Source organism: Pundamilia nyererei, unplaced genomic scaffold (genome assembly GCF_000239375.1).
Source record: "Pundamilia nyererei isolate P.nyererei 1_Seehausen unplaced genomic scaffold, PunNye1.0 scaffold00119, whole genome shotgun sequence".
Classification (NCBI taxonomy): domain Eukaryota; kingdom Metazoa; phylum Chordata; class Actinopteri; order Cichliformes; family Cichlidae; genus Pundamilia; species Pundamilia nyererei.
In genome coordinates this window covers 1,456,056-1,483,157 of record NW_005187520.1, presented here as the reverse complement: position 1 = coordinate 1,483,157, position 27,102 = coordinate 1,456,056, and the positions used below count along the sequence as shown (strand labels likewise).

At 39.7% G+C, this 27,102-nt stretch overlaps 1 protein-coding gene across 1 annotated transcript in view; it reads right to left on the bottom strand.

Annotated features, from left to right (window-relative positions):
* Nucleotides 1-637: 637 nt before the first annotated feature.
* The window catches only part of LOC102205923 (leucine-rich repeat-containing G-protein coupled receptor 5), a 57,238-nt gene continuing 30,773 nt past the window's right edge, over nt 638-27,102 (bottom strand). The window contains exons 6-21 of the mRNA XM_005742292.1: nt 26,044-26,259; nt 24,607-24,678; nt 19,184-19,252; nt 18,788-18,859; nt 18,240-18,311; nt 16,073-16,141; nt 13,470-13,541; nt 13,146-13,211; nt 10,767-10,838; nt 9,858-9,929; nt 9,316-9,441; nt 8,780-8,922; nt 7,315-7,398; nt 6,612-6,855; nt 5,874-6,028; nt 638-4,756 (exon numbers count right to left, since the gene is read on the bottom strand). Of these exons, the coding sequence (XP_005742349.1) occupies nt 4,035-4,756; nt 5,874-6,028; nt 6,612-6,855; nt 7,315-7,398; nt 8,780-8,922; nt 9,316-9,441; nt 9,858-9,929; nt 10,767-10,838; nt 13,146-13,211; nt 13,470-13,541; nt 16,073-16,141; nt 18,240-18,311; nt 18,788-18,859; nt 19,184-19,252; nt 24,607-24,678; nt 26,044-26,259 (2,326 nt within the window). The 3' untranslated portion in view covers nt 638-4,034. The remainder of the gene's footprint in view (nt 4,757-5,873; nt 6,029-6,611; nt 6,856-7,314; nt 7,399-8,779; nt 8,923-9,315; nt 9,442-9,857; nt 9,930-10,766; nt 10,839-13,145; nt 13,212-13,469; nt 13,542-16,072; nt 16,142-18,239; nt 18,312-18,787; nt 18,860-19,183; nt 19,253-24,606; nt 24,679-26,043; nt 26,260-27,102) is intronic.

Genomic DNA, 27,102 nt, shown 5'->3' with positions numbered 1-27,102 from the left:
GCGTGGCCTCTTTGACAGAAAGCTAAGTGGTGACAGCTGTAGCTGCTAGCTGTATGCTATACTACACCTAAGCTAATTGGAGTTCCTGAACTTGACCTCTGGACTGTGTTTGTGCTGTTAGAGCCTTTTGGAGCATTTTTAATTACATAATTTGACCAATATAATGGCTGATGTGAAATTATTGTACTAACAGACTGTTCAAGAAGTCCATGTTCTGGTTCTCTGGTGAGTGAGTGGGATTTTATTCTGATGTTAATGATTACCATTTGGTAGGTATCTTTGTCTGTGCAATATAATCACTTTTGGTTCTAAAGAATCTCACTTGGCAGTGGCCAAAACACTAAAGCTTCACTGAAGCTTCAACAAGCCATCTCATGGGTGACACAGTGGCTTCTGTCTTTTATATATAGTTTGTGGCACCTTTACTTGCAGGCTCTTACTCCACCACTGGGTCTGCATCTGACTGCTGTGGCTCCCATGAGGTTCTGACTGAGTGGCTGTTGGTGAGACTCAGAGGATAAGTTCCCATAGGTTTCTATGTTGGTTATGTTTCAAAATAATACACATATATACAAGACAGTTTGACTGTCATTTATTTGTTCTGTTCTTTCTGGAAAAAAATAGAGAGACAGCTCAGTGCAGTTTAGGCCACACACCTTTATTCATGTCACAAAACTAAAACTTCATTCTCAGTTTTACAAATTAAAACAAAAGACACTCAAATATTTTACAGTCGTTTACAAGATAACCAGAAATCAGGTGAAAGGATGAAGTTTGAACCATTCAGGTTTTAACAAAGCTTATGAACTTCTTTATTTTTATTTATTTTAAGTGCTGGTCATAGAAAAGTGCAGCAGTCAAACTGCCACAGAGCACACATACAAACAGTCATGCTTTTCTTTATTTCTTTTTTCCTCTTTTTTGTTAAATTTGCTCTGGTGCTATATCTGAACAAAGTGGGCGGAGCCAGAGACACCACCCATATCTTATTTTTATTTATTTTTTTTACACAAACAGCACATTGATTGTTTGTTTGTTTTTTTAATCTTGTTTTTCACCCTCAAGCTCACATTAAATTTGGGTGGAAGCTCATGCAGATCATGCAGGATGTGGACAATGACCATGCAGCACACTTACTTTAAATATCAGTATCTGAAACCCAGTTTACACACAGTCATTTCATTTGTTTGAAAGTTAAAACCAAGTAGCAGCTTCTTAAGCTCAAAGGTGAAGCTAAAATCTGCAGTTCCTCTAATGTCCACTAGAGGCTCTAGCAGTGAGTAAACCCCATAAGCTCCCACATTAACACGTCCAGCTTTACAGCAGAAACAAACATGTTTTTGTTGGTCTCTATAGATAATTTCCCCCTTCATAATAACTGTAAGTGGGGAGAATGTTTTTGTAACTCACCTGTTCAAATTTTATTAAGGCTTACTAAGTTTCTGCTGCTATGGGTGTGGCCTCTTTGGCAGGTGGATACACATATAGATGGTTGTAGCTGCCAGGCTTCACCTCAGCTAACTGGGGTCGGTGAGGAGCATTTTTAAAGGCTTGCTTAGAAACATGTGATGAAAAAAATAAATTACAAAAATTGTAAGGCCAAAATGTTACAGACTTTACTTGAAATGGAAACACCAAACACGGAAAATGAACCAAATAAACCGCTCAGTGGATACTGAATGGTGTAAATGTCAAAGTACAAATGAGATCTTTTTGATTGATTCAGTTGATTTGGGACAGCTAGCAGTGGACAGTTGTTGCCTCAGTGGAAGTAGTTTCCCTGGATCTTCACAATGAGGGTAAAATGAAGTGTGAGGTTGACAGGAGGCAGAGTACAGAGGACTAATGCAGAGGACTGTTGTGGTTCAGAGGAATCTGAGCCTAAAGGCAACATTTCTGATTTACCAGACCACTTTCTAGACCTGGGAATGACCATCTGGACTGTAGTGCTTAACTTGTTGTGAACAGTCTACTATTTAGGGTTAAGTTCAGATTCACATCTACACTTTTATTTGGAATTTTCACCTCTGCAGAAGTCGTAGAAACAGAAGTGAACGAAGGTAAAACATTTAATTTGAAAGGCAGCATCTTGTTTCTTTAAGTGAGCTTGTTTAGCATTTGGCTAAACTACAACCGAACCCTAGCGCCAGCAGTAAGCGTTTCACCAGTGACCTGGTGGATGTTTAGAGGTCAATCTGTCGCCACCGCAAACCTGACTTCAAATTACTTACAAGAAAAGAAAAAAAGAATGGATGAATTCACGGATTGAAATCTATGACAGCTTAATAATGCTCATTGAGGTGCACATGTATGACAGTATAAATTAAACTGAAGAGAAAATCAAATGTTGACATTGGGCCAAAATGAACAAACATTAAAAAATGAAAGATTTCTCACAGTCTACACAGAAAGAAAAAGATTGTCACAGTAGCTTGTATTTACAACAATATGTACACACATTTACTGTACATACACCCACACACACACACACACATGCAGCATCCTTTTGCTCAAGTAAATTACTTTTGTACATCTGGGTAAAATTATGCTTCCTTAGTCCAAAACAAGAAGTGTAAATGCTCCTGATTACTGAAGGTACATGAGATCGGATCTTTCTAATGTAAACCCATTTGGAGAGTTAAAAGTGTCAAATGGAGACAGTAGACAAGGCTTAAATCGAGAGAGAAAGCATGTTTTACAGATTTAGCCTGTTTAAGGTGGATTAAGGGCTCAAAGGTACATTCCTCCATGCTGAATCATTTGCCACAGGACACTTGGTTCAATATGAACCTTCTGTTTCTTATTCCTATGATCCCAAGTCTTTTAATCTTTAAGTACTTACCACCTGGAACACAATCTAGAGCGAGTTGCACCTGAAACACCAGGTGTCCCCCTTTCATTTACTAGCATCATTAACCTTTAAAGCTGCAGTGACTGTGCGAATATTATGAATCATGCATGAGCTGTTAACTCACACTAGATGTTTTGATGACCCTTACTGCAGCCCGAAGCTCATCTTGTGTCCTGCTCGCACTCTTACATTCAGTATTCTGACATCATAATGCGACCATGTTTAATTTGAACACTCATGATTGGGAGAGGAGATGGTTTACTCCGTTTGGAGGACCAGTTGTGATGTTTTTCCCAGGTGTTGAACACGAGCTTCAGCTCTCCGTCTCCTGACGCCTGTTTTCAGGATGGACTGTGACGACACTCACAAGGACGCTGCACTTTTCACACACACCCGCGAAAACATGAGCTGTTACCAGAAGCATGTGGGGCAACATTTGGTAACACTGCGCTGTAAATTGTGTCATATTTCAAAATAAAATCTGCTGAATTTATACCCTTGATAATGCGTGTGTTTCTGTGTGTGGGTGTCTGTCCTCGTCAATAAGATTAACGGACCAAACATAGGTCCCATCTTCTCCTGCTTTTCCTAATTTGTACTTCTTCAGAGTTTTGCCTTTGCCTTGGACAGTTTGCTGCAGGAGAAAAAAAAAGATGGTGGAGAAGGTAGACAACAACAGAAACTGGTGGGGAGTTCATGGTGAGCACCCTTCATTTCCTTTCACCATCCTTTGCTACATTTGCTGCCTCACAGTCCTGTCAGTCAGTCTGCTGTGGATTATACATACGGTACATGTTTGTGTTGGTTTTGTCTCACTTGACAAAGCCTTGATGTGCCTTCTGCAGCCATCAGTTTTCATTATTCTCATGGTTGTGTGTCTGAAAATAATTTGTGACTGTATTAAATGTTGGTCACTGCTTTAAACCCATTAGGACAGATAAAGTAAAACAGGACCTGGGACACACTTTTTTTCACAGAAAATTACACTAAATCAGCTGATTTCCCTACATGAAGAAATCCCATCCAAACAGGGCTTGGTCATCTGTTACACTTAATAATACTTTACTTTATAGTTAGTTACAGCTAATCAGGGGCTCTTTGATTGCAGTGACCAGCTGGCACAACGTTTTCTTATTTACCTTTTGTCAAGTGAGACTTGAAACCTTTTGTGTTTGTGTTCAGTTTATTGAAGTGTCGCTAAATGTTGTGCGTCACTCTTTGCTTTTCCTTGTCCCACTTCCTCGTCTTCTTCTTTGACACCTCCGACAAGTACCAGCACCTGCGTCGAGTCACATGACTGTTTCTCTGCATCCTCGTCGTACGCTAAATCCAGTGTGCATGGCCTCAGACCTCCAGCTCCGCCTCCTCCTCTTCTCGGCCTGCGTAGCTTCAGTAGTGCCACGCCCTTGCAGGTGCATTTGGCCAGTGCGGCCAGTTCCTCCCTGGCGAGCGGGTTGAAGAGGAGGTAGAGCAGAGGGTTGACACAGGCTGGCAGTGGGGCAACAAGCAGCAGAACCCCCTTCGCTGCCTCTGGTCCAGCGGCTGGTAGGCGAAGGAGGGAGGAGAACGTAAGGAAGGCAACAGGGAGGTAGAGGAGGCAGTCAGAGAAGAGCAGCCAAGCCACATGTCGCGTCAATGCTGCTTCCTCCTCTGAGCTGGGTGGAGTCTTGTGGGCGCGACAGTAGAGATGAGTGTAGGAGAACGTCATGAGAAGGAAGCAGAGGGAGTCGAAGAGCACCAGAGACACGGAGAAGGCTAAGGACGACGATGATGATGAGGAAGGTAGCGGTAAACAGAGAGAGGTGCTGCTGTGTCCGGCCACCAGGGAGGGCATTGTGACAGTGAAGCCCAACAGGAAACACAGACAGATGGAAACACGGAAGGATAACGGCGATGAAGAGTGACCTGGATTTTTTTTTAAAAAGAAAAAAGAGTGAAATCAGAAATCAACTTTTAAGAGTGTCTGAATGTTGGCAGACGAAAATAATAATATGTGCTGGATATCAATGACAAAAAAAATTTTGCTTTGAAAACTGTATGGAGACAGTAAACATGTAGACATGTTAAAGTCAATATCCAAATTAAAGTACTGATGAGCTGTTAAAGATGAGTTTAAGCAAAGAATGTCTTTTAGGCTATTTTTATTAATCATGAAGCCAAAAGTCATCTGGACAGAAAAGTTGATTCTGTTTATCTGGACGTAGCATTTTCAGTGGGAGAAGCGTTTCATCACACATACAAGTGACTTCTTCAGTCTCAGCTGACTGCAGGTTTCCACAACCTTATAAACAGTACCTTTGAATAATGATGGAAACTAACCCACTGAATGAACAATGATAAGGACGCACACATCCTGGACAGGGAGGAACGCTGGTGTGAGCGGGGAGTCAAGGAGGCCATTTATGTAAAAAGGGAAAGACCTAAGTCGAGGAGGGGGCCTAAGGGCACCTCTTTCACCATCTTACAATGCTGTGATTGCAGCCAACTCTCTCTGAGGTACTCATGGCCACTGATCAATGGTCACTGGTCTCCATCTGAAAGCGCTACATCCAGATGAACAGAATCAGCTTTTTGGGATTTACTTACCTGCAGCATGCATCAAAACACAAAATGTCATCACTTTGGTGAAATTAGTTCCCCAAAATCATACAAGTTCACTTTCTTTAAAATTCAATTAGGGTTTGGTGGCTTTAATTTTTATCTCTGAGTTTGGTGATGCCTGATGTTTTTGGATATAAGAACAGTGTCATCTGCATAAAAATAAGCTTTGCAGATTTTGAATATATAACATGATGAAATGTACAGTTTTGGCATATAGAACTGTGTCATCTATGTAAAAAAATTACATAATTTTTTCACATGAAATTATGTAATGTGCATAAAAAATATGTTATATCTGTGGCATATAAAATAGTTGTGTTGCTTTGTAAAAATCGACTTGGACACATTTGGGTGGTAGAGACAATAATGTTGGTGTAGAGGGTAAATAAAAGCTGCTGGATCTACATATATGTTTCCTCACCACTGTTGCTAGCAGTTTTGCTGTGTCCTACAGTGGTGGCCACGCATCGCTCTAGAGCTGCAACGGTAAGGAGGAAGAGGCTGGTCTGTGACGCAAACACACAAAGGAACCCACTGAGTCGACACAGGAAGCTGCTCTCCCACTTTGCCCCGTACCTGGAACATACAATGTCAAAACACATCTGTCTCCACTCATAAAATCGATTGTTTTGTTTTTGTTCACCACTATACACTCAGGTTTAGTACTCATCACTACATCTTATATACAACAGATGGGTAGTCTCTCTGACAGATGTGATACATGTATTTTATTGTTTATCTATAAGGTTCCTATTGGCAAGCTTCTCATGCCAATAGGAATGACAAGCTTGTCCTAAGACTCCAGAGTGCTCTCACTGTATCTATCACTACCCTGCCTGTTTTTGAAAATCTCAGAAATCAACTGTTCCCTGGTTCCAGAATAAATCCACAATGTCTCACGAGTCCCCAAAAATTACGTCATTGTCTGGATTCCTGTGTGCCCAAGGTCCCTGTAATCCACAGTGCTTTCAAAGCATTCTAATCCGACTGATTTTAAGGTGATTAAAAACACTCTTTGGAAAAGTAGTCCCAAATTCCTCTAATAATCAATCCCTAATTTCCTTAATACATACAGTATATCCCCCCTTCTCCTTGATCTCCTCCTAAATCCCTCGAGTGATACCCAGAGTCCCCAGTCTGTTCTGGTTTGGTGTCCTACCTCCAGAAGCTCCCGAATGTCCAAGCGTCCACTGCCGCCAACCAGCCGCTCCACACTCCCATCAGGCCATTCACCAGGGCAAGTAAGCCAATCAGTAGTTTGGGGGGAGTGAGAGAAGTGGCTGGAGAAAAGAAGACTGAAAGGACGACAAGACTGTTGCTGACCAATGAGATTGCTGCGATAAGCCAAACCCCACCACGGATCATCCAGCTGCCGAGCAGGTGGAGGCAGGGACGGAAAGGTCCTGCAGGAAACATAAACCATTAACACGATCTTTTAAATGTTTTTGTACACACAACTAGTATTTATGCTTCTGTAATGATAAAAGTCCCTTCCTGCAGCGCCCTCTGGTGTTTTACATTTAAAACAAGTATTTATTTTTAATTAAAACAAAGATATAAGATATGGATATACAGAAATGATTGTAAGCCAAAGAAGTGTGCCTCTAAGCTCTTATGTGCAACTGAGTTGTTTTTAAAATGTAGAAATGTAGAGCTGAGATTTTTCTCACAGATAAAGATTTAAGTAATTAATCCTCATAGGTAATGTAGCACTGATGATAAAGACTCAGCTATCATAGAGTTGCTGTTGATTTGATTCTCTAAAACTAATAAAATCTGTTTCAGAGTTGTGTTTCCTTAATTTTCATATAACAGATGTGTGTTTATTGTGTTTTAATTTGACAGACAGGGGTTTTTGGTACCTGGTGCCGGGCTGCAGTGGACTGAGTGTTGGGGTTTGGGCTCATCTTCCAACTCCATCAGGAAATCTTCCCAATCTTGATCTACTGCAGAGACACAGTGAGGACAGCAGTACGTTGGTTTTATTTCTACTTTTAGTGGAAAAACAAGCATCCCTAAGTCAAAGCTGAATGAAAAAACAACTTTGAACTGGTGATCAGCCAAATTTGAAACTGGAAACTTTATATTTTTATTTTTATGGGACATTTTGATTACACCTCATATTAAATCTTACATAAAGCTCATGGAACTTTCCACTTTCCACCCATTCATTACCTGCTTTCCACTCTGACCAAGCTTCTTTTTAAAAAAAACAGTTTTGTATCTAATGAAGAAAAATGATGACCTGAATAAAATTTTAGGGCTGACCTGTGTAGAGGAGTGCCTCAAATCTCTGCTGGATTCTTCCCCTTTTTTTCTATAAATGCTTAACAAGTTCCATGTTGTAGTTTTGATTGACAAAAAAATAGAAACAAACTAACACTGTCCAGTGTTCTAAGTCCCATCTTAAAGGGGGTACCCCGAGGAAGGGTTTTCTGAGGAGTTAAATAAGGTGCAACCTCTGCCACTGAAACATGAAGCGGAAAACTGCAGTTCCTCTAGTGGCCACTTGAGGCAGTTCCAAAAGCGTGTCAGTTCCCATAGTCTCCCATGCTAAAATATCCAACTTTACAGCAGTAATAAACACATTTAAAGCGTGCTACTAAACAGTTGTGGCATCTATAGAAAATTTCCAGTCCGGGGGAAATTGAGACTTAAAATTTAGTGACATGCTAGCTCTCTGCTAGGTCCATTAACTGGATTCCATGAACTGGCAGTCTGGACTGTATTTGTGCTCATGGAGCCTTTTGGAGAATTTCTAATGGAATTAACCAACAAATAATATGTTTGCTGTACAGTTAATTATGCAAATAGACTATCCAAAAAGAGTGTGCTCTGGTTTTGGTCTTTTACTTGAAATGAATGCAGCTTCCGAAGCAAAACAGTTAGTGTTGTCTGAATTCACCCTCTTGCTCACCTCTTGATCACCTCTGGCTCAAGATAAAGAGGCGGACAGCTGTCTCCATGAAGTTAAAGCTAAAGCAGAGGCTTAAAATGTGAAGCCCACAAACCAGCAAGTAGTTATGTCTACCTCTTATTAATACACTGATCAGGCATAACATAACATCTGTCCCCCTAGTGCTGTCAAAACCACCCTGACCCAACCTGGAAGATGTGCTGAGGTATCTGGCACCAAGATTTTAGCAGCATCCTTTAACACCTGTAAGTTGTGAGGTCACATAAAATTTGAAGACGGCATGTTCACTTGCCAAGATTAAGCAATATCAGTATAATTCATGTCACCTGTCAGTGGTTATGATGTTATGCCTGGTGTATGTAATCATTTGGTTCCTCAGGTGAAAACTTCCATTGTGTTTTGGGGTTCACCTTGGCTGGAAAGGATAGCTGCATCTCGTCCAGCTGAGTCTCTTGCTTCCTCTCTCTCCCAGGACAAACCTCCTGCCCCTCCACCTCTCCGCTCACAGGAGATGAAGGCACAGCACTGGAAGGCGTAGGGAAGCTCCATCACCCTGAGCACACACAGACGCACACAGTGATAAACACCTCTATCTGTCCAAACATGGCTCAAATAAATTCATTTTATTGCACCTGCTGTTCAGTGGAATGTCCCTTTAGATGCTTTCCATCAGAGATGGAGGAGACAGATTACACTGTGTGTGTGAGTGAGTGTGTGAATCTGCGTGTGTGTGACATCTAAACACTACAGGAGTTAATCAGCAGCAAAGTGGCTGTTAATTCAAACCTTTTCCTAAATCACATCAGCAGTGTTTGCATTGCAGGACAGATTTGTGGATAAGTCTGCTTCCTGATAACCATGTTGGAGGTCCTGCATCACAGTCTGGTGGTACGTGGACGTCTCTTAATACAAATATGTCTTCCTTTGTTTATGAGTGAATGCCCACCTGACTCGAGGCAGATCCTCTTGGGCTATTAGTTCCATCAGCTGCTGGTTTCCAGCCAGACGCAGGTGAGTCAAACTCTGCAGGCCACTCAGAGGCAGAGAGGAAAGCTGATTGGATGACAAGTCACTGCAAAAACAGAGGAAACCAGTGTGGAAACCAGTTAATTATATTCTATAACTAATTCAGATAAATTTAAGGAAAACAGGCCATTTTCCCGTCTCCTGGACATCTATAGGTTACAATCTCACACAAACCACAAATCTTCAACTTAAAATGACATATTTAAGGGCAGTTGAACATATTTGCTGAAAATTTAGCAGCTGTTTTAACGTGCTTCCTCAACTTTTCAATCAAAAATGGTTTTCCAGGCACCCATTCAGCTCACGAGTTTGTGAACGACCTGTGCTGCGCTTCTTTGTCTACTTCCTCTCCCTGCTTTCCTGTCCACTCTCCACTACTACGCTATCTAATTTTTATAAAAGGAATTTTTAAAAAATGGTTTCAAAACTACTAACCAATGTTCAGACAGATAAAGAACTCACAGTTTGGTGAGAGCAGGGAGAGCAGAGAACGAGTTTGGCTTCACTGATGACAGTCGATTCCAGGACAAATCACTGCAGGATAGAAAAACATGAAGTCAGAAAACAAACCAGCAGTCATGTGATCAGAAATACTGATTTATGATAATAAAAAAAATGTCAGTTAAATCTACAAGAAGTTAGTTCTGCTAAATACTAGCCGTGGTGCCTGAGATTTAGTTGCTTTTTCCTTAACAGAAAGAACTCTGATGTTCTTCTGGTTGTCAACCCAGTCTGCAGGGTTTGTGGAAATATGTAAAAAATCAATGCGTTTCATCTTCTTTTGAATTTTTCATGATTGTATTTTAGCCTATGAGTACCTTGTGTGAAGACACATAACCTTCTCTGTATTTTTTGTCCAGTTTTGTTTACTCCACTTTAATCTGTTGGTAAACTTTGTACGCTGACCTGATCTCTGCTGTTGCGTAGGCTGTTAGTTCGGATTTAAGCGAAAGCACCGCAGGCCTACGAAACAGCAGGTCTTTGTTTCTAATCCCAGAATAAAAGAAACTGTGCACATAATACTCTTACGTCTGTAATACCATAATAAAATTAGCAGTAATGTTAAGAGAGGCATGTCTCGTTTCTCAGTTTGAGATGCTGTAATACTGGAGGCTGCAAATAGTCCTAACCCTAACCCTAATAGTCCTAAGTGTAGTGTTAGTATGAGCTGTAGTATCAGGTGTAGTGCTGTACAGATTCTTGTCTTTGTTCCAAACCATAGCATCAAACCTGTCCCATCCACAAGCGGACCACCTGGATGACTAAGTGAGTTTCCATTTGGAAATACTTACAGAGGGATCTCTGCTCAGGATCTGCTGGCCAATTAAATTGGCGATGTGTGTCTGTGTGTGTGTGTGTTTGCATGCTTACAGTGAGCGTAGTGATAGCAGACCAGCGAATGTGTTTTCCTCCAGTTTTTCTACCACATTGTGATGCAGATCACTGAAAAACACACACATGTTTGTATTTCTATCTTTGAGAGGACCATCGCTCATATGATGCATTCACATGCCGCTCCATCAACCTGAGTTCTCGGGCTGTAAATGAAACATGGTTTATGGAGAAGGTTTGGATGAAAGGCTGGAGTGTGTGGAGAAATGCCAGCTAGTCTGGTTGGTTTAATGAAGGTAACTCCAGGTCCCTCTATTCATTGTTCAGTAAAATTACAAAACCTCCAGACACATTCTCCTCCCACATGTATTCTGTTGATTTTTGCAACTCTCTTGTGCTCTTTTTTCTCTTTTTTCACTTGTAAAATCTCAGACATTCACCGTCAACTTAACTCTTTAGGAGCTCCTGACTCTGAAGTAGACTTCCTGGTTCCCCTACTGTCTTCCTGTGAGTTATTTTCAAGCTTTACTCTTCCCTCCATAACTGACGTATCTAATCTCATTAAAAAATCTAAGTCATCCACCTGTCAACTTGACCCTCTCCCTACTGTGTTAGTTAAAGCCTGTCTTCCCTCATTAGCACCTCTCATAACCAATATTATTCATTCCTCCCTGAACACTGGGATTGTTCCTGAAGCACTGAAAAAGGCTTCTGTTATCCCAATTCTCAAAAAGCCTGGTGCAGACCCCAATAACTTTGATAATCTTCACCCTATATCAAATCTCCCCTTTATTTCAAAAATTCTTGAAAAGTTGTCGCCGCCCAGCTTCATTTACATCTCAATGACCATAATCTCTATGAACAATTTCAATCTGGTTTCCACCCCAATCATAGCACAGAAACTGCTCTGTTAAGAATTACCAATGACCTTCTGATGGCAGCTGATTCTGGTCTCCTATCCATTCTCATCCTTCTTGATCTTAGTGCGGCGTTTGATACCATTTCTCTCCTGAACCGGTTAGCATCCATTGGTATTAGTCACACCCCCCTTGCCTGGTTTACTTGCTATCTTTCAGACCGCACTCAGTTTATCCTTAAATATCCTTTAATTTAAATCCCATTCCTCAACTCTCCATCCTGTTTCTGCTGGTGTGTCCCAGGGTTCAGTATTAGGGCCTCTTTTATTCATTATTCATATGCTTTCTCTTGGTTATATATTCCGAAAATATAATATCAATTTTCACTGTTATGCCGATGACACCCAGCTCTACCTTTCTTCTAAACCCAATTCACCCCTCCCACCTACCTCCCTCTCAAACTGTCTTATTGAGATTAGATCCTGGTTCTCCTCCAATTTTCTCAAACTTAACAGTAATAAAACTGAAGTTTTACTTGTTGGTACACCATCTATCTTAACCAAATCCCACAGTTTTTCCATTAACATTGAAAATGCTCCTACCCTTCCCTCCCCTCAGGTTAAGAGTTTGGGTGTCATACTTGATAATACTCTTTCATTCCAGTCTCACATTAATTACATAACCCGGTCTGCTTACTTCCATTTACGTAATATTAACCGACTCTGTCCCTTCCTTACTCCTCATGCTGCTGCCATCCTTGTCCATAGTCTTATTACGTCCCGTATTGATTACTGTAATTCCCTCCTATTTGGTCTCCCTAAAAGATCCTTTCATAAACTCCAACTTCTTCAAAATTCTGTAGCTCGGGTCATAACTTGCACTCCGTTAAGTGCTCATATTACCCCAGTTCTCTGTTTTGTAATTTTAACTTATTTTATGTATTTTATGACTACTGTTCCTTTTATTAATTGTGTTTTTTGTAAGGTGACCTTGGGTTTCTGAAAGGCGCCCTCAAATAAAATGTATTATTATCATTATTATTATTATTATTGATTAGTTGTATCCATAAGCTGTATGGGTGCTTCACACGGGCACACATACTGTACCTGCTAAATAATAGATAAAATGGGGGGTGCCACTTGATCTAACTCATATCCCCCGAAAACTAAATCTGAAGCCCTGAACTGTACAAACTCTCAACTCTCACTGTGCAAAATGTCCTCACAAGGCCCAGAACTCACTGCGGTCCTCACAAAAACAGACATACATGTACACACACATATTAGCCATCGTTGTTTCCATTACATCACTAAAGAATCTGTTTTACAGCAAGTGTTTCCTGAATGACCTGATTGGTCAGAAATAGACTATGAGGGTGATAATTATTCCCACAATGCACAGCTGTCTGTACTTTATTGATTGTTATGGTAACTTCAGATTTAATAACTGTGTCTTAAAAGCTTCACGGGCAAAAAATAAGCTATATCCGACCCTCCCAAAAAAGGCAATAAAACATTAAGAAGAACAGTTTAATTAAATGTAAAATGAACATTAAACTCACATTTTTCGAATGCTCTCACAGCCGGAAAAGCTGGGAAGAGTCTGGATTTGATTATAGGAGAGATCGCTGCAGAGGGAGAGAGTGAGTTGAAGCTGTCAGCACCGTAATTTCCTATACACACTGAACACATCACAGCAGCTCCCAGCATACAAGCCAAGACTTAAAAAAATATCTGAAATAAATGAAGCAACAGCAGATATGATTTGATGGACAGACATGAATAGTCCCTGATGATATACAGGGCCTTCAGGGACCACCTTCAGCCTGAGTTCAGTGTTCAGAGACATGCAGAGATGTGGATGTAATTGTTGTGTTTGGACTCACAGCAGCTGCAGCTTTGGAAGCTGCTCACAAACCGAACTGGGCAATGAGGTGATTTGAGCTCCGGTGATAGTCCTACACACAGAGAGATAAAACAGAACTAGTTTTCCACGGGAGCAATTTAGAAGTACATTAAAAATGTGTTATGTATTCACAGCCCTGTTTCTAATAAGAAGAAACAGGGCTGTGAATCTTGTGAAAATGAAACAACCTGAAAGATAAAATGCTAAAACTTGGAATTTTTAAGTTTTTTCCCCTTACAGATATTACATTCATATTACAAATTTATCATCAGCAACATGTTTAAAAAGAATGTGCCAGGGAATATTTCACAGTGTGATGCCTTCGACCTTCTTTAAAAAGAGTTCTTGCTTGTTGCAAGTTAGCTAGCTGCTCCATAGATCTGGACTGCCTTTGTCATATATTTAGTTTCATATTGTTCCAGATGTTTTTAAAGGGCTGGGATACATGCAGAATGTGGTTTGGTATTGCTATCCTGAAATATGCACGTCTTTCTCGTACAGAGACGCTGGGAATCTGGGTGGTGACATATGTTTCTTCAAAGTCTGTAGAAACCGTTGAACATCAATGCTGCTGTCACGGATGAACAAGATACTCCCCCCACAGGCACTAATGCGTCTGCAATACCATCATGGAGGATGGCATGGTCTTGCGTAAATAAGCAAGGTCTTCATCTGGATGCATTTGTTTTTTAAGTAGGATTATACAACTTTCTCAGCCTGATCGTGACGTTTAAAAAAAATAAATAGGAAAACTGTTAGATTTTTTAATTTTTAACATTAAATAAGGTACAAGAAGTAAGGAAATTTGTGTTTGGTTGATTATTTCTTTATTGTGACAGTGCTTCTTGGCAGTAAATGTTATACTGTTGAAAAACTTGTTTATTTCCCCTTAAATGGTGCCACACTTGTAAGGAAATGAATTTGTTGGTTGAGCAGCAGAGTTGAGTATGTGGTTTGCACCCATGAAAAAATTGACAAATCTTCTCTGCCAATGACAAACAGCTTATTCTGCTTTTGGCTTTTGTTTTGAGTTTATTGTACTCCAGGTGTTGGAGGCAATCTTAAAGCAGAAAGACATTGAGATAAGGTTCTGCAACTTGTAGCAATCCCATATCTCCACAGTCTGGGACCAAACTCTATTCTCCAAGATGACAGTATTTGCCCCCACAGAGCGGAGTTTATCAGAGACCACATCCAGAATTTGGGAGTGGAGAGGACGTAACAACCTGCCTGCAGTCTTGACCTCAACCCCACTGAACTCTTGTGAGATCAGCCTGGCTGTGCTGCTCCTGTCAGAGTGACAAACACACCCACACTGACCGACTTGCGGCAAATGCTAGTTGAAGAATGGGATGTCATCTCTCAGCAGTGCGTGTCCAAGCTCGTGACAAGCATGACGAGGAGGTGCCAGGCTGTCGTAGCTGCACATGGTACTTCCACATGCTACCTGTTTGTTTAATGAACAAATTGTTTCTTCAGACTTCACTCATCCAATCCAGTAAACGACACCAGACAAGAGTCGGTAGCAGAATAAGATGTTTGGCACTGGCAAAGAAGATCTGATTTTTCATGGGGGCAACCCACAGATGCATTTTCCTTGAAAATGTGGCTCCACATCAGAGGAAAAGGGGAAATAAACAGGCTTCCTAGTGCTATAAGATTTATTGCTAGAAAGTTTGTTACAACAAAAAAAACAATCTGCCAAACACAGATTCTTTTGGCCTGTAAAGCCTTTAAGAAAGTGATTAAATCTGAAATTAAGTTATTGTTGTCTTTGAACCATTTTCAATTTATTGTAGTCTTGTTTTTTTTGGAAACAGGTTAGTACACAACATGTTTGGGTATATTGTATTGTAAATTGTGTAAAATAAACTGTATATGCTTGTTAAATAGCATGTAGAAACATTGTGATGTGTCCAGGGGCGTCCACAGTGCATTACACTTTACAGCCATGTGTTGAGGTGCTTTGAAGTTGCATTAAGGTTGGAATGACTCCCTTATCCACATGACTGAAATGAAGCCAGTACAGTAATGAGTAATACGGTGAGCGGTCCAAGCTCATTATATGAAAAATAAATCATCAATATGGAAAAGTCTGATTAAAGAAAAGCAGCTACGTGCAGAATTTGGATTCACAGGATGAAACAGGATGTTGGAGAGGGGGGTTAACACTGGAGGGGGTCAAATGGAAGAATGTGGGATGGTTTGTTTGGTTGGACTTTTTATTTCCACCTACTGGTTCAGCGTGAGGTTACTGTTAAATACACACTGCTTTCAGAAATGAGCTTAAATGGAAAAAGACAAGAAAATAAACACAGCCAAGGTGTTTATTGTGACACGGAAAAGTGGGTCACAACAAGGAGAAAGAAGGGTTTTAATTTCACGCCGAGCTGCAGAAAAATAAAGTTACAGTCTGTCAGATAGAATAATAATTGCTGTGTATTAATAACAGCAGTGTGATTTGGGGTGTTCAGCTCTCAGAAACACACTCGGATATGAAACATTCCTGTGTGTGTGTGTGTGTGTGTGTGTGTGTGTGCGTGTGCGTGTGTGTGTGTGTGTGTGTGTGTGCGTGTCACTTACAGGCTCTCCAGGCTTTTGGTTCCCGTCAGATCTGGAAACTCAGTGAGATCTGCAGCTCCATTCAGAGATCTGAGAGTTGGACACGGAAAGAGCGTTTAAGCTAAGAGAAGCAGAAAATGATTTACTGCGTTTCATTATTTGCGTAATTAACATCTGCACTGAACAAAAGGGCAACAGGGAGGTTGAGTCTGCATGTCATATATGCTCAGCGATTACTTGATATTTCTCATCTAAAGCTGTCAACACTTGGATCTGTCATGGGGCGGATCTGTGAGGTTCAAAGACAGAAGCTTCAACTTCAGTTTATCAGTGCTGCTTCTTCTTCTTTCAGCTGCTCCCTTCAGGGGTCACCACAGGGAATCACTTAACCCACTCTCACCCAAACCCCCCATCCTCCTCAGCCACACCACCCTCTGCATGTCCTCTTTCACTTCAATAGTTCTGTCACCACCAGCTTGGCCTCCTGTCTTTTTTTCCAGTGCCACCGTCTCCAAACCAAACATCACAGCAGGTCTCACTACCATCTTGTAAACCTTGCCTTTCAGTCTTGGTGCTCTCCTTCTGCTACAGTCGGCCATTGCTTTGGATTGTATTTAAACTCAGTTTATGGATATGTTCATTGGAAACCACTGAATCTGTCTTTAGTGGCTGAATGAAAGGGCAGATGGACATCTCTTTGACTCCACAGCTACTGCTTTATGCCATCCATACATCCAGATGTAAGACATTTTGGTCCAGCATCTTATGTTGTCATTCCATTTTGCTTTGATGCAGAGCTGAAACTTTTGAGGCAATGGAAGATACCTCTACCATACTAAGGGCCTGTGAAAGGCCAGCAGGCATTTTGATCATCCTTGATGGTCCTACAAGAGGTGGCTAACTTTGTAATAGCTGCTGCCACGCTCTACCTTCAGAGTATATCTCTGTGGCACTACTGAAACTGGTCTTGGAGCGTGAATGGAGTGCATTTACAGCTTGGTTTTGAAAGATTTTACTAATGATATATTCCTAAAACAAAATCAGAAAAATGTAATTTGTTTTCCTGAAATAAAGATAACTTAAGGACTTGTGATGCTGCATGAAGGGTCCAGCAAAATGTCTTCAGGTGCCGTGTTGAAAGAAATAAAAAAGAAACAACTATCTCACATCCTTAACGTGTTGACCGGAAATCCAGAGCAGAAATTATGTAATACTGATAATATACATATCTGTGACAAGATTGTTAGACAGAAATTTGGGTCATGGGCATTATTGCCTCATCTTATTTGGAACTTTATTCATGTTTAATGAACATCCATCAATCGAACAGAAGATGTACAGTGATGAATAAATTTATTAGCGCACCACCCAATGGAAGGATATGCCATAGCTATCCTAAATGCACAGTATTGGTAATTACTGAAATCACGTTTTATGTTTCTGTAATCGGTTAATCAGCCTGTATGAACAAGCTTGGTAATTCTTAAATACTTGCTTAAATATTTAAATACTTTACTTGCATTCCTGAACAGAAAAAATATATATTTTAATTTGTTGAATGTTATGCTTTCATGTGCAGTGTGTTGGCTTAAATTTGGAATGCAGTTTGTTTTTGCCTAATAAGTAACAATATAAATGTAGTTTTGCAGATGTTTTGGACAGATGTCTAAAATACCTGTTGTTTTTTTGTTTGTTTTTTTGGGGTAAAATTCCCTGCTCCTTTTATTGACTTCTAATAATGGAAGAAAGTTCCCATATTTATGTAGACATGTTTAAAAAATTGCTCCTTGATATCAGTTTCACTTTTAGTTTAAGCCTGTTTGTCTAGAAATGATCATTTGGACCTTTATGAATATTATCGGCTCATAAAGTTCGAGGAGTTTATGTTATGCCAGCCTCCTCTTTGAATGGCTGGAAGGAGTTTCTGGTGTGAAGGTGAAGGTCCTTACAGTTCAATCTAAATTGGGATTCAAGAATATTTAGAAAAGATTCAGTAGTTTTAACTGACTCATTGCTTTGAGACTTATTTATGTCTCTGATCTTGATTAGGCAGAAGTAAAAATGTCTCTATTCTATTGTTTGTCAGGCAGAAAAGTCCCAAAACATACTGAAGCACTTAACAGGTTTAGTTAAATCTATAAAAGTGCTGTGCTGTGTTATTTGTGTGTTGAATTTGAGTGTTTCTCACAGCATGCGAAGCTCTGGTAGGTTCTGGAAGGCCGAGCGTCCGACAGAGTGAATTGGGTTGTCATAAAAAAATCTGCAAAACATCCACAAAAACACGTTTTTCATCTCAGGCTGCAGTGAGAAGCTAACAAGTGTTAAACAGAGGTTAGCAAAATTACTTAAGATGCTGGATATAAACATGGAGACAGCCACCATGCTATTGTAGCTTTTTGATTTCTCATACGACAGGGGATCGAACTGAGAAACCGAGGGGCTCTGCATGCCCCACCCTAAAACATAATAAAACATGTTTCATGATCTTTTAAAAAAAAATTATTATCACTAATAATTATCACCGAGCATAAACATCATGTTTATGCTCATCAGCAAAGTTTTTATCAAGGTGACAACGGAGTAAGAAGAAGGATCATCATTCATGACTGTCACTATCTTAAGGATATAAAAAATAACAGATGAATTTAGCAGATTATTGATTTTATCCTCATTAATTTTGGAACCAGGAAGTAAAAAATATTGCAATCTGTTGAATCTGTTATTAGTTGTACCTACATGGTGTTCAGTAAAGGGTTCCCAGTGAAGGCGTGCTCCGGGATAGACTGGATGTTGTTGCTATGGAATCCGCTAAACGGGAAGATAAAGGAAATTAGTTTCCACCATGTGTTATTATAAAAGTTCCTTCCTTCATTTCATCATTATTACTGGGAAGCTTCCCTCGCCCTTCTCGTTATTTTGATGACAGTCGTGATTGATTGAACTAACTTTCAGGGAAATTTTTTTATTGATTTTGTCCTTTTTTCTTTTTCATCAAATATGTAAACAGTCAAGCATAAGATGCTGTCCACATCTTGCCTCATATGCTAAAATTTGCTAAACCGGAGAACCTGAGCTAGCCATGTCAACTGTGGATAAACAGATGCCTTTTTCAATCAGTCGGTTGAGACTCACAGCTCCTTGAGGTGGCTGAGTGATCGTATGGCTGTGGGAAACTCCACCAGGCTGTTGAAGTTCAGATCTCTGAGGAAGAAAAAGAGAGATTTCCTTATGTAGCGTCTTCTGCAGCGCCCCTTGGTGTGTAAATGCCAAGGTGCTAAAAAGTTCTGCTGAACTTTGTTGAATTAATTACCTTTCACATCAGTAAAGAAGAAAACTAATATTTCTGTAATATTTCTGACAATAAAATGTTTATAAATTAGAATAATGTTTGTTTCAAAAAAAAAAAATTGGATTTGTCACCAGTAGCAGGAAGCACCAGTTATACTGGCAATGGCAAAGTCTAGGCTAGAAATACAATCTCTGTACTGAGAATTGTGGACTCTCAATTTGAACATAAATCCCATATTAGTATTGATAAATCTCAAATTGAGAGTATAGTGTAAAGTAGAGATGGCACGATACCACTTTTTCATGTCCGATACCGATAATGATATCATAAATTTGGATATCTGCTGATACCGATATGTATCCGATATAGTGTTTTTTAATCAATAAAACTGTTTTTTTAATATCTTGCTGCTTTTTGTATAAGTTCATACTCAAGTAAAAAAAAAACCTAAAGCTATTCTGTCATACCTGTATGCAAAAAATACACTGCACCCAAAATATTTCATAGTTCAGCAAAACTGATCAATCTAATAAACTTAAACCTGCTCCATCCTCCCTATTCTGGTATTTTAAAGAGTACTTAGCAGAAATATTAAGCAACCTAACTAATAGGGTTCTAAAACTCCCAGCAAAAACCACCCCCAGCAAAAACCACAAATAAATTCTTTACAAATCCTACCATGTGGATTCATGGATTTTTTTTTTTTCACATTCTGTCTCTCACAGTTGAAGTGTACCTCTGGTGCAAATTACTGACCTCTGTCATCATTTTAAGTGGGGGAACTTGCACAATCGGTGGCTGACTAAATACTTTTTTGCCCCACTGTATGTAGAAAAGGATCCTGGTGTGCAAAGTAATATTAAATCAATTCTAACAACAGATTATCAAGCTTAAAGGTGCTGCTGTTGTTCAGCCGCTGGTTTCCTCTTTCTGGAGCGAAGTGGGCGATAGACAAGCAAGAGAGACAGACTCGTGACAGAAAAGCCGATCAGCTGATCATTGATCAGTTTCATGATTGAAGTAGCAGCAGGAGAGGGAGGGAGAGAGAGGCAGTCGTTCCATATATCGGTTGTTAAGCTTAACTCGGCAATGGTTTACAAACATTCAGAGACGAACTTACACATTTGCTTTACTTCTCTCTGGGATCACTTCCTCGGAAATGAAATGCCGGATTGGTAGCGAGGCTACAAATACACACAGCCGCTCTATCACGTGAGGCATACTGCTGCCACGTGCTACGGTTATTTTGTGAGGTGCTTTTTTGTTATTTAATGGATCGGATTACATTTTTTTATTTCTCTCCAATATCCGATCCAGTAATTTACGTCAGTATCGGACAGATACCGATACGTAATATCGGATTGGTCCATCTGTAGTGTAAAGTATATAGAAGTATATTGGGAATATATCATGGTAAACACCTGCCCTTGGGGAATAATATACTTTAAACAAGGAATGTTGGGAAGCAAATAGCACCAAAGTCACACCAATAATCTAAACTGGAAATTTCATCTCCAGACTGGTAACTGCTTCACATTTAGAAAACCAGCTCTACACTGGGAATTATGTTAGTTCTATTACAAAAAAGCAGTTTTTAAGAAGCTGTGGGAATGTCAGCTTTATATTAGAAAAGTGTTTCACGTAAATGTTTGTGTTTCAAGTTTGATGTTTAGCTTAATCTTTTTTTCCCCGTCTTTTGAGTTTATTAAAGAAACATTTAACTGTGCCTCCCTCTTTTGCTCTTTTCTTTCATCACCAGCAGAGACTAGAGCATTCTTCAAGTCCACACATGGCTTCAATTAGGTTCTCTCATCCATCTCTGGGATGCAGGTGGCTATTATACACACTGTGTGTGGAATGAAGCTGCCACATTGTGAAAAATACCATTAAATTGAAATTGCTTCCGTCTGGTTCTGAGTGTGTGAGTACATGTGTGTGTCCGGGGGACGATCAGGAACAACAATAACTGGTATGCTTTCTGTTTTCCAAGGTTATTATTGATGGAGCTTGGACGTTTGGGATTGGATGAGAGATTTTTCAGACATCTACAATCAGGTTAGGATTTTTGGATTTGTGGCTGGGTTTGTATCAAGCCTTCTTGTTTCTGTCTCTCATAGATTACTTTAGTTTTGATGTAATGATTCGGTTTTTTGTAATGAATGTATTTACAGAGATAGGAAAATTAATAAACCTTTGCCTTGAAGTTAAGCAAATAATTTGTTACATTAAATAGTAAATAGTAATCAAATATCATTTTAGCTTAAATTCTGCCTCCGAATAATTGTGTCTTCCATGTCCATGTAACAAGTGTTTTCTTTTATTACTTTGTACTTTGATTTATAGCGTTATAGATGCACATCAGTTAGCATGATTAGCCCCAGCCTTGCTAATGCTTGCTACACTTAGTAAGCTAATCTATTTATCCTCTAAACAGGAAATATTGAGTCAAATTTGTAATGTTAACTCTCAATGTTTTGAAGCGTAACATCAGGGGCAAGAACGATTACGTTGGAAATATTAATCTGGGATATGATCGGTCAAAACTTGGACTAAAGGCTGTGCTAAAAATCCTGTGAGAGGTTATGAGTCATCATAGGCATTAAGGCTAACTCTAATTTAGGACAATTTTGTTAATGAAAGTCAGCTCAAGATTTGGACATCTGCTGCCCTATGACAACTGGGATAAGCTCCAACCCAATGAATAAATGGGGAAAAAAATGGATGGATGGATGGATGGATGGATGGATGGATGGACGACCATTATCAAATCTGGATTAGGAACATCAGCCATGCTCGACACAAGCTTTGGATATTATCATTTTTAGATAGTCTGTACTGGAATGGTTGGCTCTTGGATAAACACCTTTACAGTGGGAATGGTGAGCTCTGCACACAGAGTGATAAACCTTAGCCAGTGAACTTGAAGAGTTCAAAGACAGACCCAATGAATGGGAAATACAGCAGGTGGAAATAAACCCAACTGATCCCTTAAGACTTGGTTTTCATTGACATATATTACTTTCTCTACTGAAAATAATTAAGAACATGCTATGGCTCATTATCTTGACTGTCAGGTGTCAGTCAGCATGGTGGTTTTTATTTTTGTGGGTTGGGTCATGTTACCCACAAACAGTCTCAAAGGTTTGTGTGGAGATGTTTTGAGAGCTGGATTTTGGTCTTCTGTTCACCACTGTTTCCGTCACTTACTGGAACCAGAAAATCTTAATTTGGCCAAAAGGGAGGAGGCCTACATGAAACATGAAAGAATGTTCTTCCACAAGTCGGATGTGTTTTCCTTTAGGTCTGATCAGAGCTTGGTTGCATTAATTTTTTTTCTGCTCTCATATCCGTTTTCCTGGTCCCTCTCTGTCTGTGTTTGTAGCTTCAGATGAACACGAGTCTCTGCTCTGGTTTATTATTGCTCATCATACAGGTACACAGCCTCCCAACACGCATACACACACAAACACATGCTGCCCATGAATGTGTGTGTGCATGAATAGTAATTATGATTAGCATACAGCCCAGGCCACACACAGAGCCAGCTAAGCGCACACAGAAGTATTTCCAAATGAAGTCCGTGTATGTTTGTGTGTTTAAACCTGCTTCTCTGGTTGACTGAGAAAACAGAAACATTTCTATCCACACACACATTCCTCAGATTATACGCACACACACAACATAAACACACACACACACAGGTTAATCTGCTCTGTCTCCATTTAATATTTCCATGTAAAATGCTTACTGGTGACGGCAGAAACAACTGGTATCTCGCCATAAAGCGTGTACTGGCTTGGATTGCAAATGGTTAAAATAAGATTGATGATCATTTTAAGAGCGAGCATTTCTCAGAAAACTCCCACATGTGTTTCTGTTCAAGCACGCGCCAGTTTTTAGATCTTTTAAAATCAGCTGTATGTGGAGCTCATGATGCTGCTAGCCATCAGTAAACTGTACTGTATATTAATAATATACCTACAAATGACACAAATAGATGTTTTGATCTTGGACAAGTTGGTTGTAAAAAATATGTTTATGACAAAATAGAATATAAATCTAAAAAAAGCGTCTAACTTCTGTGATAAAGGTGAGGTTTTTACAGCCTATTTTTAGTCTTCCTCCCTGTATTAGTTAATTTCTGCCTTTATTTTGAAAGTCAGCAGCCTTTCATGTTTTTACTTCCTTCCTTTGTTCTTTTCCCACCCTGCTCACGGTCTTTATTGAGTTTCTCCCTCAATCTTTGTCTTCATCATCAATTCTTGCTCTCGAGTTTCTTGAGCCCTCCAATGACCCTGAGTTGGATAAAGGAAAGAAAATTGATGTTTTTCCATTGTGTGGATCTTATTGTTTATCTGAAAGCTCCAGATTCTTTATTTTTTCCATCAGCCTGACTGACCTGTCTCCTTGGTGTCTATAATTTGGATTGTTTACTAAGTTGAACAAAATAAATATGATGGCTCATCAAACAGACTGCAACTTAAGAAATCAAGAACAAACATGAAGAAACGTCAACACGTTGTGTTTTACGTGTTTTTGCAGCCTTTTTCTATTTGCTGGTGTTGCATTGCAGTTGATCTCACAGGGCCACTGTAAAGTGCCATTATATACATTGAGCCTGAATATACATATATGACAGAAAACAACATTAAAAAAATAAATGTATCAGATTTATCAATTGTTTTTTTTCTTCGTTTAACGTTTATTTATTACTTACTGCAGGGATCTCAAACTTTCTCCTGATAGTCAGAATTTGGCGTAATCCAGTCCAGCCCACTGAATGCCTTTGCAAACTGAAATAAATGCAGGGATGGAGTGCATAATTTTCAAACTAGATGTGGGCTCCAACTTATCAAAAAAAGATCATCAAGCTGTTTATTCTCTTCAAAGCCACAGATCTGAACTGTCGGCAGTTTTACAGTCTTACCATAGCTTGCCTTACCACATCAAAATAAAATATGTACGCTAAAGAGCAGTGCTAACATTGCTCTTTAAGGCTTTCTCTGGAGCTTTGCTGGTACTTTCTCTTTGTTTCCTTATATCTTTGTGCTAAGGTAGGCTAAAGATGAAACTCTTGAAAAGAAAGAAAAAAGATTCCTCCAAATCAGTGCAGGTTCTTTGAACATAAATCCCATTAAGGATCCTCTACAAATGTAAAAATTAAGGCTCTCTCATCTCCTAACCCTTCACCCTGACCCCAACTCAACCCTGACTGCTCCAACTCCTGCTCACACGCACTCACACGAGCGCACACACAGAAACTCACAGTGTCTCCAAACTGTGGAGTCCGTGGAAGCAGTTCGGTCCCATGGAAACGATCCTATTGTTGTTGAGATGCCTGGGGAGAGAGAGAGCGAGAGACTGATGGACTAATGAAGCAGACAAAGACTGTGTGTGTGTGCGTGTGTGTGCGTTCTTTCAAAGGGGCCCAGGAGTCTCTCAAGAAGGTTTTTTTCTTTTGGTAATTTCATGCAAATTAGCTTCAAACCGATTGGACAAAAGGAATGACAGCAGACTTCAATGCTGCCGCGCTGAATGCCATCACACAAACAGAGAGCTTGCATGTTATTAAGGAGCTAATACAGACGGACGGGGACAGTCGCTTCCACGGTTGAACTTAATGCTCCTAACAAAAACACACACAGATAAAAACAAAAACACTACCCAAAAAGTGGAAAAGAGTTTCTGTAAGCCTGCATATGAAGAATAGATCTGATTTAAATCCTGATGTTTTAAGGTCAGTAAACTTAAGTTAAGCTTTTTGAAATGAGTTTAAATTAAATTACACCACACACAACTATTTTTCTGAATCTGAAGCAGATATATGGGCAAAGAATGAATTTTTATTTATCATTTAACTCATTTAGAAAATTTTCAACTTTAAAATATATAGATACATTTTTAAAAAGATAAAACAAATTTAAGCTAAACTGTTGTAAGATGGTAGTCGGTGGTTATACCGCACCATCATTTTGGTAAACGAGATTCTCCTTTTGATCTCCTCACAGAGTGTTTGCCTGACTTAAACTTGATTGGTAAATGAAAATCATACTACAAGCAGGAAATAAATGAAATCCATTTGACCATGAAAAATCTTTTTCTCCCTTTTGCTACAGATTCTTTATGTTTATATACAAATCTCAGAAATCAGTTTCTGAGATTACAGCTACTGGAGCTATGCTAAAAAATGTCTCAATTATAACAGAATAACAAAGTAAGATAGCCTACTAATAAACTATCTACCTAAATCTAATGTATGGTATGTTTGCTATGGACAACCACTGTTGGATTTACTCATAAATAAACCAAATTTAGCCAGCTCCTTTCATTGGTAACCAGCCTAGTTTAACAGCAAATCTACTACCAACACCATTAGTTAACTGGTCCTCCAAGACGGTCCTGTAAACATTCCAACCATTGTAGATAGTTGGAATGTACAGGCTATCCTGTATATATTGTACATACTATTGTTTGAGTACTTACGATTGTTTTTTTGTACTTTTTATATTTTACATTTATATTTATTATTGAAACTTGCACCAAGGGAGTGGCACTCCAATTTCGTTGTACTCTGTACAATGACAATAAAGGCTATTCTATTCTATTTCTATTCTATTCAATGGAACCCTAGTGTCACATAAGGTGTTCTACTCTATTCTACTCTATTTGTTTGCTCTGGATAACCCAAGTTGTGTATACATACAGCACCACCAGGCGGCCCAGCTTGCTGAAGGCATGGTCGGGGATGTGGCTGATGTGGTTGAGGGCAAGTGTCATGGCCTGCAGGGCAGGGAGCTCGCCCAGCGCCTCCACTGGGACCTCCCTCAGAGAGTTATCATCCAGCCAGAGGTGACGGAGTGAACGCAGGCCGGAGAAACAGCCAGCGGGAACACTAGAGATATGATTGGCGTCCAGTCGGCTATGAAGAGATATACACACTGAATTTAAATGTACATTCAAGCAAACAGTTATGTGTACATATATATGTAAATGCATTTATGAAGTTTCACAGTTTCACACACACAATCTACACCCATTTTAGCTCCTACCTCAAAGCACACTGTGCGCTGTCGATCCTACGTGCTGCACAATAATATTCAATATTTACTGTTATATTCACATAGATCATCATGATGACGTTGTTTATTATATTGCTCTTTTTTTGCTTGCTCTCTCTTTTTTCTTTCTCAACAGTTGATCCAGGTGATTGATATGTGTATTTTTTGTCTGTTTGTTTTGTTGGTTTTTGTTTTTTGCCCTTCATCACCGTTCCTCTTGCCTGCTGTTTTTCTTTCCCTCTTTCTTTCTCCCTTTTCTTTCCCCCAGTCAAGTCTGTCCCATGTGTAGCAAGTGAAAATAAAATAAAATAAACAATAAAAGCAAAGGTGAATCAAAAAGACCAATACAGCAAGGCCGGGATGATCCATTTGGTAAAATAAATCTGTTGGGCATCTTTCTTTGCCTTTAGACAATAATTCTGATGGCAAAAGAACCAAACGGGACAGGCGGGAAAAAAAAAAGTTTCACTGAGCAATTCTGTATACATATTGCCAATGAGTCAGGTTGGTGCAAACACATAACTAGGGATGGGTACCGGTGTCTGGTGCCATCCTGACATAAACGGTAGTAACCAGACCGAAAAGCAGCGCACATTTTGGTGCTTTATTTCGGTGCTTTTTTTTCCTGAGCTGTGATACACTTTAGATTCCAGCCAATCATTTTACGTTTCCGAGGATAGTAGGCGGGGCCAGGTACGTACGTT